The 17,405-nt window shown below is 43.0% G+C and overlaps 1 protein-coding gene across 3 annotated transcripts in view; it reads left to right on the top strand.

Moving 5' to 3' along the window:
• PDE1C (phosphodiesterase 1C) overlaps positions 1-17,405 on the top strand; it is a gene marked incomplete at both ends in the record, with an annotated part of 415,822 nt that overhangs the window by 355,518 nt on the left and 42,899 nt on the right. For all 3 annotated transcript variants that reach the window (XM_082015329.1, XM_082015328.1, XM_082015330.1), the window contains 3 exons: positions 8,028-8,129; positions 10,005-10,125; positions 13,097-13,178. In XM_082015329.1, coding sequence (XP_081871455.1) covers positions 8,028-8,129; positions 10,005-10,125; positions 13,097-13,178 — 305 coding nt within the window. The remainder of the gene's footprint in view (positions 1-8,027; positions 8,130-10,004; positions 10,126-13,096; positions 13,179-17,405) is intronic.

Raw genomic sequence — 17,405 nt, 5'->3', positions numbered from 1 at the left:
TTTGGTCAGAGCCTTCTTTTGTACATAATAGCATGTGCATGGTTGCATAATCACACCCTTTCCTTGTAAAAGTTTGTTTTTGTGCATTCAGGATGGGCACATGCATATTCTGAGTGTTATACCTTTAGTGAGAATCAGCCATTGAAAATATTTCCTTGAATGTAGCATTTTTCCTATTCATGTCCATGAGAATAAAGTACTGAGACTTCAACTGGACAAAATGAGCAAAATAGTTCACTTCAGGAGATCTTACTGCTGGTTCCTAGCATAGTGATTAAGGGGCCATCTAAAATGGCCTTTTCCTGTTCTTTTCCCATAAGTGCAAGGCTGTGAGTCCTTCACTAAGATACAGCTTTAAGGTGGGCACGAATGTGGAGCAGAGACACATCCAACAAAGTATGCAACAAAATGATGTAATGTTCTCTGAGGCAAGAAAGGTAAAACCATGAAGTAATTATTCTAAAGAGGAAATTGCCAGATGGATAGATGCGAGGCTTGGAAGTATTTAGATGTAAAGTCAGCCAGAGTCTATCTCAGCAATCAGTAGTAAAGATGCCGTAAAACTGTGCTTGCTCGTGGAACTATGCCAGGTACCATGTTTACACGAGAATCATGTGCAGCACATTGGTTAGAAAACAAAAAATCAAAGCTGTGACATTGGCCACAGGAGGAGTTATTATTCAGCATATGACATTAATAAAACATGAAATTGACTTCAGGTTTCCCTCTTCTCCAATTGCTTTGACTGACCCTGTTCCCTGACAACGTGCTCCTTCCACCTAATTGTTCCTTTCCCTAATTCTGCAGGTGTTATTCAAAGGCATGGGCAAGGTATCTTAGAACTTATTTTCAAATCTGGTAACATCTAACTTTCTCAGCAGTAGGTTATAGGTGTGAGAATGTGATGTCTTCCTGGCTCCTGGCCTCTGGCCTTAGGGACATGTATATTCTTCCATGAGAGAAAACATCTGGAAGTATAATAAGAAATGTTAAAAACTGCAATTAGTCAGCCAAGCAGCACAGCCAGGTCTATAAAACAGACTTTGAGTCCACAAGGGATCTTCATTTTAGGGGACCTGCAAGAAAGTCCATTCCCAAGCCCAAGCAGATCCATGTTCTCAGTAGAGGTCACTTTCATGTGACTGTATTTTTCTTGCCACAAACAGTGATCTAAAAGAGTATGAATGAGAAACCCAGGCTCAGGTTTTCACTCTGCCACAGACCTCCTGGGTGATTCTGCCAACACACTTTTGTTGCAATTCATTTCACCTAATATGAAGAAGCAAATTGTCTAAGCCTTCTTACTTAAGGGAGCAAGGCAGTACTTCTAAAGGACAATTTATTCCACTTATCTGAGGAAGACAAGAGCCATGATCTAGAGATGCTGACCTCCACCCAGTCTCTACAGCAAAAGCAGCTGAACTGGCTTACATAGAAAACTAGAGACAACTAAAGTCTGACAACAGTGACAGGAATGAATAGAAGGCTTAAACAAAAATATTTATCACACAATATGTGGCTGTCTAGACAAAAACCAGAAATATGTTTGAAAATGGACTAGATAAATTGAAGGCCCACACATTGTAGAGTGGTGATCAGACATTACAGTTTTGCTTGAGCTGGCAGCTCAGAAAGCTGGTTGAGGCTCTTCCTGCATCTCCTGCCTTCTTGAACGCTCCCCAATCATTCCAAGCTCCGTAACTGGGAACTGTTGAAGGAGAGGATGAGGGAAACCCATGGTTGCATGTGACTTGGCCCAACCAAATTCCAACACTGTTTCCGATGCCTTGAGTACCTTAGATGGGCTCTACAAAATCACCATAAAAGTTGGCAGTCAGCACCACTCGTGGCGATACTTGTGTCTCACACTGCATGTTGATGACGCCTTTTTCTGCACAGCTCAGTGAGAAACCTGACGAAGTGCTGCCACCAGCATGTAGTGTGTAATGGAGCATAGGACGGAGAGATGCAAACTGACAAGGAGTAGCGCAGCTGCTGCTATGTCTTTTTGGCCAGTTTCAACAATTGTAGAGCTGCTTATGCTTGGGAGCACCCTTTTGTGCATATGGTCTGCCTTTCTGCAGTCCCTGAATTGCCACAGTATCGTCGCTTTGAATTCTGAGGCCAACCCTGGATGCCCTTCCCTGAGAAGTAACATGCTCCGGTGCCTCCTTTAAACATGTCCCGAGTCTCCGGTGTTGAATGTAGACTGCACCTGTGAATTGCAAGGTTCACTCAAGACACATTTCCATAAGGAGCTGAGCCCTGTCTGCCTCAAGACCTAATCCTGACTGCCTGGTTCTGATTGAAGTTGTGTCAGTTGCTCCTGATGGGGTCTGAAGTCAATAGGTGTTAGGTCAAATTTGCAACTAATATTGATGCAGACTCAAAACCTCCTGTGAAATCCTAAATTGGTCACTGCTGCTTTTCGGACCATTAGTTAATGAAAACGCACTGAAGGCTGTAGTCAGTAAGAATAATACAACATTGAGTAATGCGAATTGCATTATAAGGGGGAGCAAATGGATCTCCTTTTTCTCCTCAAAGTGATGCAGAAGTGCAGTTTTCATCTGGGGCTACTCTGCTCTGAAAAGTGGCTGGATGGAAACAGCTGCCCAGGTGCAGCAGCCCTCCTGCCTGGGTGTCTTCAGAACCACCTTTCTCCACTTTGCTGCTTCTTGGTCTGTTAGTGATCTAGCTGCAACTCATCTGTGAATTAATGAGTGCTGTTTGATTCTAGCCCGTGTTACCACGGTGCTGAATGGGGTTTCATAGTCTCTCTCTGAGCACCATAAAGCTAAGCAAGAGTTAAAAAAGAGAGAACTGGTAGGACATGAAAATACATGAGTGACCAAATGGTTTGGAGTTTTTTTCTCTAAAAGACAGAGAGAGATAATGTAGCAGATAAAAAGAAAGAAAAAAAAAAACCCACAACAAAATAAACCCCCAAAGTTTTTGCTTCTGTACAGAGCAAGCTTGGTAAGAAGCCCTTAAGATGCATCAAGACTGTCAGCTGTGTTCCCTGGTTTGCTGCAAGCCCTGGGCTCCAGGCACCTGTGCTGGATACTTGCCAGTCTGCTCCCTGGCTCCCTGTGAGAGCAAACCCAATAGAGCTGTTGATTAGCAAACAAGATGTCAAAAAGTAGTTGACACCATGGCCTGCTGCCTACTGGCTGTGGGATTAAAGACCTTAAAGCCAGAGGAGCTCAGGAGCTCACAGAGGTCTTTTTTTCTGTAGAAGATGTTTTCACAGCAAAGCTTCACTTGTGTGTTTTGTTGCTACCGTGAACATGAAGCTTTTTTCTCACACGTCTCGTGACCTAGAGATGGACTGCCGCTTCCATGCACGCTAGCAAAGAGCACTCACATTTGAATACTCTTATACTTCTTGTTTGATCTCTGAGATGCAGGAGACAGGTAGGAGAGATGGGCCCATAGTTTGCATCATCCCAAAGAGAACAGGGATGCAAACTGAGGGAAATGCAGCTCGCTTTCTATTGCTTTCTATAGAAGAAGGCCTTTGCTGTTCTGGATAGCAGAACTATCAATAGTGAAGTGCGTGTGGGAGCTAACCAGGATGATATTCTATGTGGTGGTGGGTCAGGCAAAGAATTCCAGTGTTCCGGAAGAGCACCAGTGAGACCCAGCCCTGAGGCTTCTCTTCTCCTAGCAGTTCCCTCAGCCTGTCCTCGTGTGCTGTGTGCCATGTGCCCTGGCCCGTCACCATCTCGAAGGCGCAGGGCTGGGCCCGCACCATGTGTGTCAGTGTCTGTCCAGTCCTGGGGAGACCAGAACAGGATGCAGATGTCCGCATGCAGCCTCAAAAGTGCCAAATGAGAGAGGAGAGCATTTTTGGTTTTCAAATGGGGTTTTATTGGGTTTTATTAGTTTTTTAATTGGGTTTTATAGTTTTCCTATTTGTTGGTTGGCCAGTCTTGCCAAAACTTCTTCCTGTCAGAACTGGAGTCTTGTGCTTCTCCAAAGAAAGAGCTGTCTCTCCACCGTGAATGCTTCCAGGGATGGGGCATCTCCCTTCTTTGATGATTGGGGTCTATTCTCTATGCACTGCCAGGGCCTCTCTGACATCATCTTCAGCCACCCATTTGGTAGCTGAGGTGAGAGCCAGCTGAGGACAGCCACCCCCTACCGGCTTTCTCACCCTCAGAGTGAAAAAATGCCACCTCCAGGCCCCAATAACCTTGGTGGCACTCCAGGGGAGTCTAAGAGCCTCTGGTGCTGTCCAATAGTTTCAGATGTTCTGTGGTGGTCTCTGATGGTCTCCAGCAATGTCCAGCATTTTCTGGCAGTGGCCTCCAGTGGTCCTCAATGGTATCCAGTAGCCTCCAGCGGACTCCTCCTGGGGCTACAGTGCTGCCTTGCAGAAGATGGCAGACCCTCTCCTCACCTCTTCCATCTCTCTTGAGGAGATGGCCCCCGTCATAAGGAGTGGGAAAGCAGGGCTCATCTCTAGCTTGACAGCCTGGGACCTTCATGAGGAGCCTGACAGATGTCGGTACGGATGCGGCACTTAGTGCTGGCATTGGCTGCTGCAGTGGCACCACTTGATGGCAGCTGGCTGTTTGGAGGGACCCTGAGAGCCCCCGTGGGTCCTGCAGCAGTCTGGGCACCATGGTGTTGGAGCTATGTGGTGGTATAGTGCCCCATCAGCCCTGCAGGAGGGGGATCCACCTCCATTGACTCTTCCTCCTCTGCAGGTGGATCCACCTCCATGGGCTCCTCACCGTTCTGTGGAGGGTCCACCTCCATGGTCTTGACGCATCTGCCATAGGTGCTGCTCCTCTGTTCAACCCCCATCTGGTGTCTGGGATGTGGAGGTACCCTCCATGGTTCCAGGAACCTCTTGTTGCTCGTCCCACTCGATGTGGGCACTCACCTGGCTTCGCCAGTCCCTCCTCTAGCAAGCCCACTGGGTGTCCGAGTCTGTAGCTGCTCGGGAGCTGTGGGCCAGCCACAGGGGTGCCTGCTGGTCTAACGGAAGGCTGGTGACATCACCAACAGATGTTGCTGTGGCTGGGACAGTGGCCCATGAGGCCCTGAAGGCCCCATTCCGGGGTGCTGTTTTGCTGGCCCAAGGGAAAGGCTGCCCTGGGGCAGCGGGACTGCCCTCCAGCTCCCCTTGTGTGCCCTGGGCTCAGGCCCCCTCCTCATGCCAGGCCTGGGGTCCCCTGAGGGCAGAGTGGCCACAGTGTCCCAGGAGTTTGGGGAGTCTCCATGACCCTTCGAGCGCTCAGCTCCCTGAGAGTGGCATCGTCCCCGCACCCGACAGTAGCAGAGAGGGGCAGAGGGGAGGAGAGGGCCTGGCGTCCTCCGGGCTGCTGCGCAGGGCCAGCGACGCTCTTGGGCCCTGGAGACTGCAGCACTATAATGTGTTGGTAGACTTTGAAAACAATTGCAGAAACAAGATGCTGTTTCTGTACTCTTCGCTGGGTAAAGAACTGGCTGGGTGGCCGAGCCCAGAGAGTTGCGGAAAATGGAGTTAAATCCAGCTGGTGGCTGGTCACAAGTGGTGTTCCCCAGGGCTCAGTTTTGGGGATGGTCTTTTTCAATATCTTTGTTAATGACCTGGATGAGAGGATCGAGTGCTCCCTCAGTAAGTTTGCAGATGACACCAAGTTGGGTGGGAGTGTTGATCTGCTGGAGGGTAGGAGGGCTCTGCAGAAGGATCTGGACAGGCTGGATCGATGGGCAGAGGTCAACTGTATGAGGTTTAATAAAGCCAAGTGCCACGTCCTGCACATCGGTCACAACAACCCCATGCAATGCTACAGGCTTGGGGAGGAGTGGCTGGAGAGCTGCCTGGCAGAAAAGACCTGGGGGTGCTGGTTGACAGCCGGCTGAACATGAGCTGGCAGTGTACCCAGGTGGCCAAGAAGGCCAACAGTGTCCTGGCCTGTATCAGAAATAGTGTGGCCAGCAGGAGTAGGGAAGTGATCATGCCTCTGTACTCAGCACTGGTGAGGCCGTACCTCGAATACTGTGTTCAGTTTTGGGTCCGTCACTCAAGAAGGATGTCGAGTTGCTGGAGTGTGTCCAGAGAAGGGCAATGAAGCTGGTGAGGGGTCTGGAGAACAAGTCTTTTAAGGAACAGCTGAGGGAACTGCGTTTGTTTAGTGTGGAGAAGAGGAGGCTGAGGGGAGACCTCATCACGCTTTACAACTACATAAAAGGAGGTCGTGGTGAGGTGGGTCTTCGTCTCTTCTCACAGGTAACTAGCAATAGGATGAGAGGAAATGGCCTCAAGTTGCACCAGGGGAGGTTTAGATGGGATATTATTGGAATTGGGAAAATTTCTTTACTGTGAGAGTAGTCAAACGTTGGAACAGGCTGCCCCGGGAGATGGTGGAGTCACCATCACTGGAGGTGTTCAAAAAACATGTGGATGTAGCACTTCAGGACATGGTTTAGTGGGCATGATGGTGTTGGGTTGATGGTTGGACTTGATCTTAAAGGTCTTTTCCAACCTTAATGATTCTGTGATTCTGTGAAACAATGTTCTATGTGCAGAGTTTAGAGAATGTGTGTATTCCAGATTTACATCTATAAAAGGGAAACAAGAATTTGTGTGCTTGTGAGCATGTTTACATGCTGGCACTGAGGTCAGTGACTCATTTGCCTGAGCTGAGCCCTTTGCTTTTGTATTCCTACTGTTATAAGCTACGCACAAAGTATCCCATGCAGACCGTTATGATGGAGTTGCACTCCAGAGGATGTAGTGAAGCGTCTGCTGTTTCCCAGGAATAATCCCAAGCGCTAATTGTTTTCACACCCTTTTCTTGTAAAAGTTTGTTTCTGTGCATTCAGGTTCTCCTCTCCTACCTCTGTTGCTTGTATTGACAGAGAGGTTTGTGGTGCTTGGAATGAACCAGACCAGTGTACTGACCAGGACTGGCAAATAAGAGATATCCAAAATAATTTAAAAGAAGTTTGTTTTCAGACACCATATCATCATCTTGAATGCTGTTGGCTTTGCAACTGATTGTACATAAGGGTGGGGAGGAAGAGGTGGGTATACTGGGGGAAGAGCGAGGCCAGCTGATGCCATCTTAATGTTTGTGCAGAACTCCTGGCAGGGGGACTCATTACATGCCACCCATCAGATGGGGTAAGCACATCAGTCTTGGGTGTCTACACAGGGGAACTTGAGCACAGCCACCAGAGGCAAAAGGGACGTGCTCAAAATAGACCATGTCCTTCATGAAACATTCATGAAAAGAAGAATGGTAATTTATTTTTAAATGAAATCTGACCCATTTCTGAATCTCCCAAATCCTGAGCTGGTGTGCTAACCTTGGGCTGTTCTTCCTCTGTTAACCTGTGGATGGCTGAACTGAGAGAAGGAGAAAGTAAATTTGTATTGTGTGCTAGATCAGAATATTCTGGGATTTTAAAATCTCTGGACATCCCTATTATTTTCAGATGAATTTCAACTGGATCCTAAACAAGTTTGCACAACAAAAATTCATACAGGAATAGTTTGAATGAATAATATCAGGGAAATAATGCACGCTCTTAAAGGTCTTGACTGCATATATGCATGTTACATACTAAGAGATTTTTTTAACATGCTGGTTTTCCTTTATTAATATGACTAAACTTTCAACGTAGGTATTGACCAGTTCAAAAGTTCATCTGATTCATGCCAAGGCTTTACACAGTCTTTTTACTTCCTTCTAAGAATGCCCTATAAAAGAAATAAATTTAAAAGGTTTGTGCTTAATTGAAAAAGGAGTACTAATACTAATGCCCTCTTCAAAAAACACCTGGGGTTTCTCTTAGCAAGGATTAGCCACCTGGCTTAATTTACAGCCCTCCTACTCCTGTGTTTGTGTAGAAAATCATTCATCCTCTTCCCTGTCCCTAAAAGAGGGATAATGGAAAGAGTGACATACAAAGGCAGAAGTACTGTCAATAATTTGCAGATAGACAACAAAAGAAACTGGAGTGTGTCTGATGCTGGTTATTGTGTTTCTCTGTCTTGCTCCTCTCATCGTGATGCCATTGAAAAGGGAATTCAGAGCTCTAGTGATTGAGATGGTGTTGGCCACCGATATGTCCTGTCACTTCCAGCAAATCAAAGCCATGAAGAATGCTTTGCAGCAGCCAGAAGGGTGAGTCACTTCACAACACTGTGCAGTGAGGGGCTGCATTTCAGCTGGTGCTTTGCCACTGTGTTTGACTTCAAAAGCTCCTCTCCAGAGGCCCTCACCCTCTTTGATGTCCCCATCAATTCTCTTTCTGCTGTTGAATTTTGAATTCACTTCGGAGAGGACTGGCACTCCCTTACACATACATCTCAATTCTGTGCTGGTAGACCAAAGCTTGCAAAGGTCACCACATTGGGATAACTCTCCTTGGGCATTTCCCTTTGCATATGTCGTGGTTTAGCCCCAGCCAGCAACTACGCACCACGCAGCCGCTCGCTCATTCCCCCACGGTGGGATGGGGGAGAGAATCGGAAGAGTAAAAGTGAGGAAACTCATGGTTTGAGATAAAGACAGTTTAATAAGTAAAGCAAAAGCCGCGCACGCAAGCAAAGCAAAACAAGGAATTTGTTCACTACGCCCCATGGGCAGGCAGGGGTTCAGCCATCTCCAGGGAAGCAGGGCTCCGTCATGCCTAATGGTTTCTTGGGAAGACAGACGCCATAACTCCGAACGTCCCTCCACCACTTCCTTCTTCTTTGTCCCAGCTTTATATACTGAGCATGACGTTATATGGTAGGGAATATCTCTTTGGCCAGCCTGGGTCAGCTCTCCCAGCTGTGTCCCCTCCCAGCTTCCCGTGCACCCCCAGCCTGCTCACTGCAGGCCAGCATGAGAAGCTGGACTGTCCTTGACTACTTAGCAACAACTCAAAACATCAGCACCTTATCAACATTTTCTCATCCCAAATCCAAAACATAGCCTCACGCTAGCTTCTATGAAGAAAATTAACTCTATCCTGGCTGAAACCAGGACAGCATATCAGGGTAACATCAAGGACATGATCCAGCTGAGTGACCTCTACCTCTTGAGTACGACTCAAAGTTATAAGATCTGCAGAACACAACTTACGTGTTGCCCTTCTGCAGATGGTATCAGCTGCCACCTCTGCAAGGGGCCTGCTCCATAACCAGAGGACAGATGAAAACAACTTGAGATCCACTGAGGGAAGGACTAGAAGATAACAGATGGAGCAGTATGGGGAAGGCCTTATTTTCTTCCCAGTATGCCACTGGAAGCTGTAATATTTTGTCCACAGCTCTTCCTCATAAAATTCCTTTTATACTGCAGAAAGCTCTGAGACTGTCTGCCAAGAGCCTCCCAGAATTATACCTGTGTCATACCAGAGCGTGTCTAGACATTTGGTCGTCTCAGAAGCTACAACTTTTCCAGCTATTTCAGCCAGTCAAAAGCTGGAATTAAAAACCAAGACTACCCAACCCAATAAAGTATTATTTACCGGGTTCTTGGGCTAGGCTCTCAGGTTATGGTTTTAAGAAATTGCTAGCCTTTTTTTAGTTCTGTGGAACCAAATGCAAGGATCAACTTCTGACCTCACACTAGTTTTCTAACAGTGAAACATTTGTCAGTTACTGTGTAAACTCACCAGTGCCCCTGAGATCAGATTCTAACATTCAGATGCAGTAAGGTGGTAGGGGCCAACTTCTTTTTTGAGCTGCATACAATGCAGCCCAGCTGAAATGGGGAATACAGCAGCTCTTCAAGCCTGCTTGTGCAGACAAACAAGCCTGGAAAGTAGCTCAGAAAGGCTGAGCAAAGTTTCTTTTTGCACTTCTTATTGTCTCTATTACAACAGGAATGGTATATGTTGGAGAAATTAGACAGTCTTTCATAGTTGTCTGATTTTATGAACACAGAAATCGTTCCATTAATATCCTGGCCAAAGGTTCTAATGACCTCATTTCCCTGCTTAGGTGAGATTTTTGCCATTCTCCACTGCAAGAGTGGACAATTAATTTGTTTGATCCTTTGGGTTTTCAGAATTGACAAGCCGAAAGCCTTATCACTGTTGTTGCATACAGCAGATATCAGTCATCCAGCCAAGGCCTGGGATCTCCATCATCGTTGGACCATGTCTCTGCTAGAGGAGTTCTTCAGACAGGTAAAGCTAGGGAAGTTCCTCTGCATTTCTTGGAGGGAGTGTCTAGGATTGGGCAAGGAAGTAGGAAAATATGAACACAGGAGGAGGAAAATATCTTTTCCTTCTCTGATTTTCTCAAGAACCTCCTAAATGATATGAAGCTTTCTCATCTGGCACCAGTAGCACTGGCTATTATGCCTCTTGGGAAGCTAGTGTCTGATACACTGACTACAGAGATAGGCTTTCTCTACATAGTAAAAATTCTAATTTGGGAAGTTAATATGTGTTTCAAATTAACAAAATACAGAATATGTGATATCCTACTTAGCTGTAGAACCATAGAAAAGAGATTTAGGTAGCTGCACTTTATAGAACTGTACTTATATTATTGGGGTAGATATGAAAAATGCATTATCCTTACTTTAGATGAACTGATCTAGTTTATAGCTCACAGTGGACTGCCTGTTGACAGACCCACAAATCCAGACAAATCATTAAGCTCTGTGATAGCTATAAGCTTCCCAAGTGACTAATTAAAAGCATGTAAAGAGCTACCTTAAAAAAAAAAAGTAAAAGTAAACAGAGCACTCAGGAATGTTTAAGATACCTCTCATCAGTATGAATTATTAAACTAAGCAGAAAACTAAGTGTTTAATTTCCCTCCAAGGTTCAATAACTTAATGTTTTATAGTAAATCTGAATGCAAAAAAGAAAATTATATGACTATTTTTGAAAAGTTCTAACATTTTTTTAAATGGCATCTGTTTTTAAAGGCATTGGGAGAATCCTTTCTTAATAAGGACATTGCAATAATGTTCTTTGAAATGAATTCTTTAATTTGTTTTTCAAACCAAGACGGGTTTGCTAGGTAGAAGCAGGTCAATCATACCTGCCACTGGATGCAAGTAGGAAGATTTTCACATACATTTTAGGGAAAACTCTGTACATGAGTTTATGCTTTTCTAGCTAAAAATTACACAAGATGTGTTAAAATACACCACCGCTGAGTCCCCTAAAGACAGGTGAGGGAATTAAGATTAACTAGATATGAGACCACAAAAAGCCCAAGTTTTGATCTGTTTTACACATATAATGAAGACAAAATTATTATTTTATGTTTTCATAAGAATAACTCATTTCAGCTAAGAAATCTTACCTTAGTTTTGAATGACAAATGCCTCCACTTGTAGATAAAGCTTTACATACAACTTGTATTCTAGTTCTAAATTCAGGTATAGTATTAATTCCCTCTTCAGGAAAACCCTTAAGCTTACCATGAAGCTTATGTTCACTGAAGTTATTTAGTACTATATCAATAAATACATCCCTACCTGACAGTGGAACAACACACAGTCTTCTCACAAGCTGAGAAGTACCACTAACCAGAGGGAAACATGGTGATAAGAAACTGGGCTGACCTCAGATTAGATATTTATTTCCTTATGCTCTTCACCTGCAGACCCTCTCCTGTCCTTTCTGTTATATGCTCTGTAGAGATGTAAAGCCTGACTTAACCTATATCAGTACAGGTCCTCATCCCTATTGATTTCCAGGTATTTTGATGTGACACAGGTCTTCCTCCACCAAGTAACTATATTGTAGGTGTGAATGATGCTTCTGAGTACAATACTGGGTTTTTTTACATCCAGCAGCTATGGTGAGCATCTCTTAAAGCAAACATCTTGCATGAATTAATTTGTTTTACTAATGTGCATTAGCTAGCCATGAGGGAGCTGCCCAAAAAGCTTAGAAGGCAAGTATCTTTCTGAGCAGTTAGAAAGGCAGGGTTTCCTTCCTAAAGAGAATTAGGTAGTGGGTTTTTTAAGAGGCATAAGGAGGGAAAGAAGAATGATGATTAGATAAGAGCTGGCACTGAAAGATGTTTTTCCTGAGAGATGCAGCAGACAGTAAAGGAACGTTACTTGGAAATATTTCTGTGTTTGGTTTCTGTTTTACCCTGATATGTGTATATCAGACTCCTAACATAAGGCAGAATTGTTCTGCAATAGAAGAATATTATTCCTTCTTGTTCTACCCAAAAATCTAACAGGAGTTGTGTCCGCATTTCATATGTGCTTTGTTAACAAAAAGAAGAATTCAGCTCTTCTTATGCCTACAGAAGTTTTTCTCTGATGAGTTTGCTGGCTATTTTAACTTCCATTTGACATTAGTCAGAACACTGGCAAGAAATTCAGCACAGTTAAAGTGAGCTGCGGATTTAAGGAATTGATTCTATAGTATAGTTAACAGGCTATTTAAATTTGAATGCTCAGTGGGGAGTATTGCAACTATGTCATCCTATATATCTTCTCAGCATAAAGCAATATGTTATAGAGCAACTGAACCAAATTAAAGGGCTTTTTGAGAATATGCAACTTGAAAGACTGGAAAAAAATGGGGGAAAACCACTTGATCTTCTGCACCATCTTGTGATGTTAGAAAAAGACTTTCAGTTCTGATGTCTGGAAACCGTGTTTGTACTTAAGCACTTATGTAAAATGTTGACAATGTCAGTGTTTCTTTCGAAAGAAAAAAAGTAATCTGTAGCTCTCCAGCCATGCTCTGTGAATTCCTTATCTGAAAGACTAAAGAAGACATGCAAAGAAGTGCAACCTGGAAAATCAGTCCTGACACTGAAGTTTTCTCTTGAAAGGTTTGCTCTGGGAACTGAGTTCTTCTGGGTTTCCTGGAGAGCTGCAGTGATAAGCATTCTTGTGCTCAAGAGGGTTTTTACTTAGTGCATAGAAGTACCAAGCAGGCAGGGAAAGCTCTGAAGAAAGATTCACTGGAATCAAGATGCTTAATTCACCACCTTCTGCTTGGAGTACAACTTTTCCAGCCAAACTCAAATTCTCCACAATTTATGTTAAAAAAAAAAATCAAAACTTAATTAAAGAAAGTAAAATGAGAGGCTCTTACAGTTGTGACCTAAGATATCAAAGTGCAATGTGTCTTGTCTTTTTCTAATTTCCTCTCAATTTTGTTTCTCCAGGGTGACAAAGAAGCAGAACTAGGGCTTCCCTTCTCTCCATTGTGTGATCGCAAGTCTACTATGGTTGCTCAGTCTCAAATAGGTATGTCCCTTTTGGTACATGCAAATTAGCATCTTAAAATCAAAACTTATTCCTCCCTGTGGGGCTAAATTCATGGTGATCTCTCATCATTTGGAACTATGTTAAAGAGAGGTAATGATGCACAATGGTGTTATTTTCCCCAGCTCAACAATTCAAAGCTGAGGAGACATTAAATTTATGGTGGTGGTCCCATGCAGTAAGGAAGTTACCTCTGATGTGTCTGCAGAAATTACTATAGTGCCTGGTTATGACACTACTCCATCGTTTTCTGAGCTGTGAAGATGAGGCGCACACGGCAATGTGTTGTGATACGAGTATCATTGGTGGATATGAATATTGTAATGTCAGTCCCTTTGATGACCTGGACAAAACCTATTGTGTGTTTTTCCATTTATTCCTCCCACCCTCTCCCTTCCAGTGCTTCAAGCCAACCAATATTTTTCACTGAAGTCAAGCAAGTACCAACCCTTTTTCTGCTCCACCCATTCAGAATCAGAGATCTTTTTACAGACTCACCAACAGCGCTTTCTCTATCTCTTCTCCAGTTACTGAGTGAAAAAGTAGAAGGATGAGGCAACAAGCCTGGTATTTGGTGAGAAAACAAGTGGGGCTAAGTGAAGTAAAACTGTTCAGGAGGCTGGGGACAAAAAAAGACAACAGAAAAGGTGGATTTGTGGGTGGATTTTTATACCTAGGAAGCAAGTGAAGTAGACAGAAGAACATGATCTAACCTCAACTGGAGAATAGAGTGCCAAATGGAATAACAAAATGAAGATAACACGGACCCTAAAAATGAGAGAAATGAGACCAGAAGCAGAAAGAGAGAGAATTTCAAGTATGAAATTTCTCTCAAAGAACAAGACAAAGATATCCCTGAACCTAGGAAAGTTCAGGTTCATATCTGTGGCTAAGAGCCATTTCTGTTTAAACTCATTTCATTATTCCTGTTAGGCAAGCCATTCTCCAAGGGACCCCATCCCAGATATTTTCTGACTTTGGAAGTGTAGACAGTTCAGCCAAGAATCTGAACTTAAAAAGCCCTATGCAACCCTAACCTGGTTGCCAGACTTGTAGCGTTTACTCCTCTGCAGTGGTAACCCAGAAGAGTGGGAATGTGTGTAAAGCGCACTGCAACTGCTGAGGACATTTGTGTCCCACCAGCAGCTCAGTGGTGGGAAGCAGCAGCAAACTTGAAGTGCTGCAGTCTCATCTAAAACTCATGTTGAGGACTTCTGGGCAGACTACACCTGCTGCTGTGCTGTGAGAGAAGATAAACTCTTACTCTGTCTGTTGTGGAGGGAAGTGCAGATAGAGACTTCTCTTTCACATCTCTTCTATCAGCTTTCAGATATGTCCCTCACTCCTTGCAGAGAAGAGTTGCACTTCCCACGGGGTCCCTCTACGTAGGGCTGTGTGTGCTTGGAAACCAGTTTTCCTTGTCTTTCTGTTTTGTGCTCTTTTGCTCGGGAAGACCAGGAGAGCCGAGAGACTTCTGCACCAATGCTCTTTGTATCAAGTCACTGCAAAATTAATGATGAATTAAACCATCACGAACACAGGTACACCTTATAAAAGAAGTACTCATCAGTATGCAAAGGCAGCCTTATTTAGTCGTATACTATTTGTCATTATATTTGATTTGTGTAGTTTAGTAACCCGTTGACATTAATAGGCTACTCTATTAATCTTGCTATCTAACATGATAAAATTTTTATTTCTCAGTCTGCTGCACATATTGGCAGTGTCTTTCTGTAACATCTCCTTTGTTAAATCAAAATCTCATATTTTCTGGCTATCTGCTAAGGTAAGGCTTTCAAAGTTGTAGGCTAGATTCTCAGACAAATAATCTGTTCTCATTCATTTATTTACCTGATTAATAGCCTTAACAAATTGTTCCCTGGAGTAGTAATTACAACATTTCTTTACAAAAGTAAGTTCTTCTTGAATTCCAAATTCTGCTATTATCTGCAGCAAGCAGCCATCAGTTCCCACAAACAAAAAACTTCTGTCCTTTGTGAAATAAAATTGTGCTCTTGGTTTTGACAGGGACAGAGCCTGGAAATCTTGTTCTGGTGGCTCGCCTTGTTTGTAGTTGCTGGTTTACTGCTCTAAGGTCACTGCAGATGAAACAACAGTAGGCAAGCATTTTTATTAAAGAAAGATTTTCAGAAATGCAGACTGAAGGTTTTGCAGTATGGACTTTTTCCATGGAAATGAAGCAATCTAACAACAAAAACTCCCTCAAAAGAAAGAATGTCTCTCCTGTTGCTTCAGTTTGTGAATAAATTGTTCAGAGTTTAAATTGATAATTAAAAAACTCTGAATATCAAATAATGAAGCTGGGTTTTAAAACCTATTCATGTTAATGCTAATGACCAATTTATCATCCTTTTTCTTCAATAGAATGAGTATGATAAATATTTCTGTACCACAGTGAAGTACAGATATCAGGAAAGACTCATGTCCAGAAGTCAGGCTGTTTAACAGAGTGGGGGAGACAAACAAAGTGCAAAGCAAACCAGTCCAAGACTTGTATTTCCTAACAAGAATAAAGGAAGTTAACAAGGAGTTAAACCTTCTCTGTCTGTCTCAGGCTGTAGGCAGCATGTTTGACTGGAGATCAGCCTTTGTTGTCATTGTCCTCTTTTGTAGCTGATAAATGTAGCAGCATCCTTTTATTTTTGTCCTTTGGCTGGCAAGAAAGAAAACTACACTTTCAGAAAACATTGGATAAAGGCTGTTGAGTGCATCCTCATGATTCTTTCTTTTTTTGGTGGTGGTCTTTAGGGAAACTATCCTCTAGCCATTGTTTGCTATGGTGACTTTCTCAGACGGAATGAATGAACACTAGGCACATGCCTGGAATCCACCCTCAGCATGCAGTGTGAATTGGTAAAATCATCTTAGTCACTGGGGTACAGAAATATTTAGCATACTCATTCTATTGAAAAAGAAAAAGGATGATAGTATGGTCATTAGCATTAATAAGTTTTAAAACTCATGTTCATTATTTGATATTCAGGGCTTTTAATTAGCAAACAAAATCACCATATTTAAATCACAGTGTTTTTAAGTAAAGAGAGAACACAGAGAGGGAGGCACTTGGGAGTATGACATAAGTTACATAATTATTAATAAAGTCCTAAGTTTTGTTTCTACAATAGCAGATTATGTTTCCCAACTTTATTATAATCCCCATTTTAAGGTAACATAGTTGAATAATTATTCATGTTATAGTGAATAGAGGAAAAAATACCACTTATCAAAGAAAAGTTCTCCTAGGTCTTTGAGTTTTTTCACCTGTGGTCCCTTGTGCAAGAGTTCTTCCAGGGAAAACTTGTTTCTTAGACACTTACAACTGGACCTCGTGTTTATGTGCAAAAGTTGAGTATCTCAGGAAGCAGATCCCACCACCCCACTGCTTAAGTTAGTGACACAGTCATGCATCTGATATCAGAGATTGGCATGTCTCAGGGTGGTTAGTGGTGATGGAGCAAATGGTAGTAGTATTACTTGCCAAGCAGAAGTGATAAGGTACCATGGCTTGGGTTTCTTTGGTCATTAAGAGGTAAAAATTTTTCTGAGTGAAGGAGAATAGAAGAGATATATAGATAGACACACATACACATATGTAAATTAAGTTCTCATTATTCTCAGGATTCCTGTGGCACACTTAACATTGTTCTCAGTCAGTACAATTTCCAGTGTTTTAAAAAAAATGTATGACGTTTGCTGGGATTATCTGGGTTGTGATCTAGCACACAATTTCCTGTCATGGCTTTATACTGCGTACATTTCTCATTAACTGCCTGGGAGGAAGTTCTTTTTTCCTTACATTTGAAGAGATAAGACTGTCTCAGTGTTATGGAGGCACATGATTCAGATGTTCAAATAAGACTGAATGCATATTTTTCTCCAGATTTACAGAATGTTAGTATGTAATTCTGAGAACTTGGAAGTAACATTTTTAATTTGGCTAGGCATGAAAATATACTTAATTACCTTTCAGAAATTCATCAAAAATCAGGGGAGGGAATTGGAACTAGGATGCTCAGCTGCTTTGCACTCAAGATGTAGATCAAATTATCTGTGAATTCAGATGCCAGGCCCATGTGGTCTCTTCTCCTTTTGTTGTTCTGTTGTCACCTAGAAATGCCAGGGTCTGTTGTAGAAACATATCATGACCCAGTCAGAGAAATGATAACATTATGAATGTATAATTAATAA

The sequence above is a fragment of the Phaethon aethereus genome (genome assembly GCF_964289735.1).
Source record: "Phaethon aethereus genome assembly, chromosome: 2".
Taxonomy (NCBI): Eukaryota; Metazoa; Chordata; class Aves; order Phaethontiformes; family Phaethontidae; genus Phaethon; species Phaethon aethereus.
Note: the sequence above shows the minus strand (reverse complement) of the source record. Positions and strands in the feature narration are given on the sequence as shown.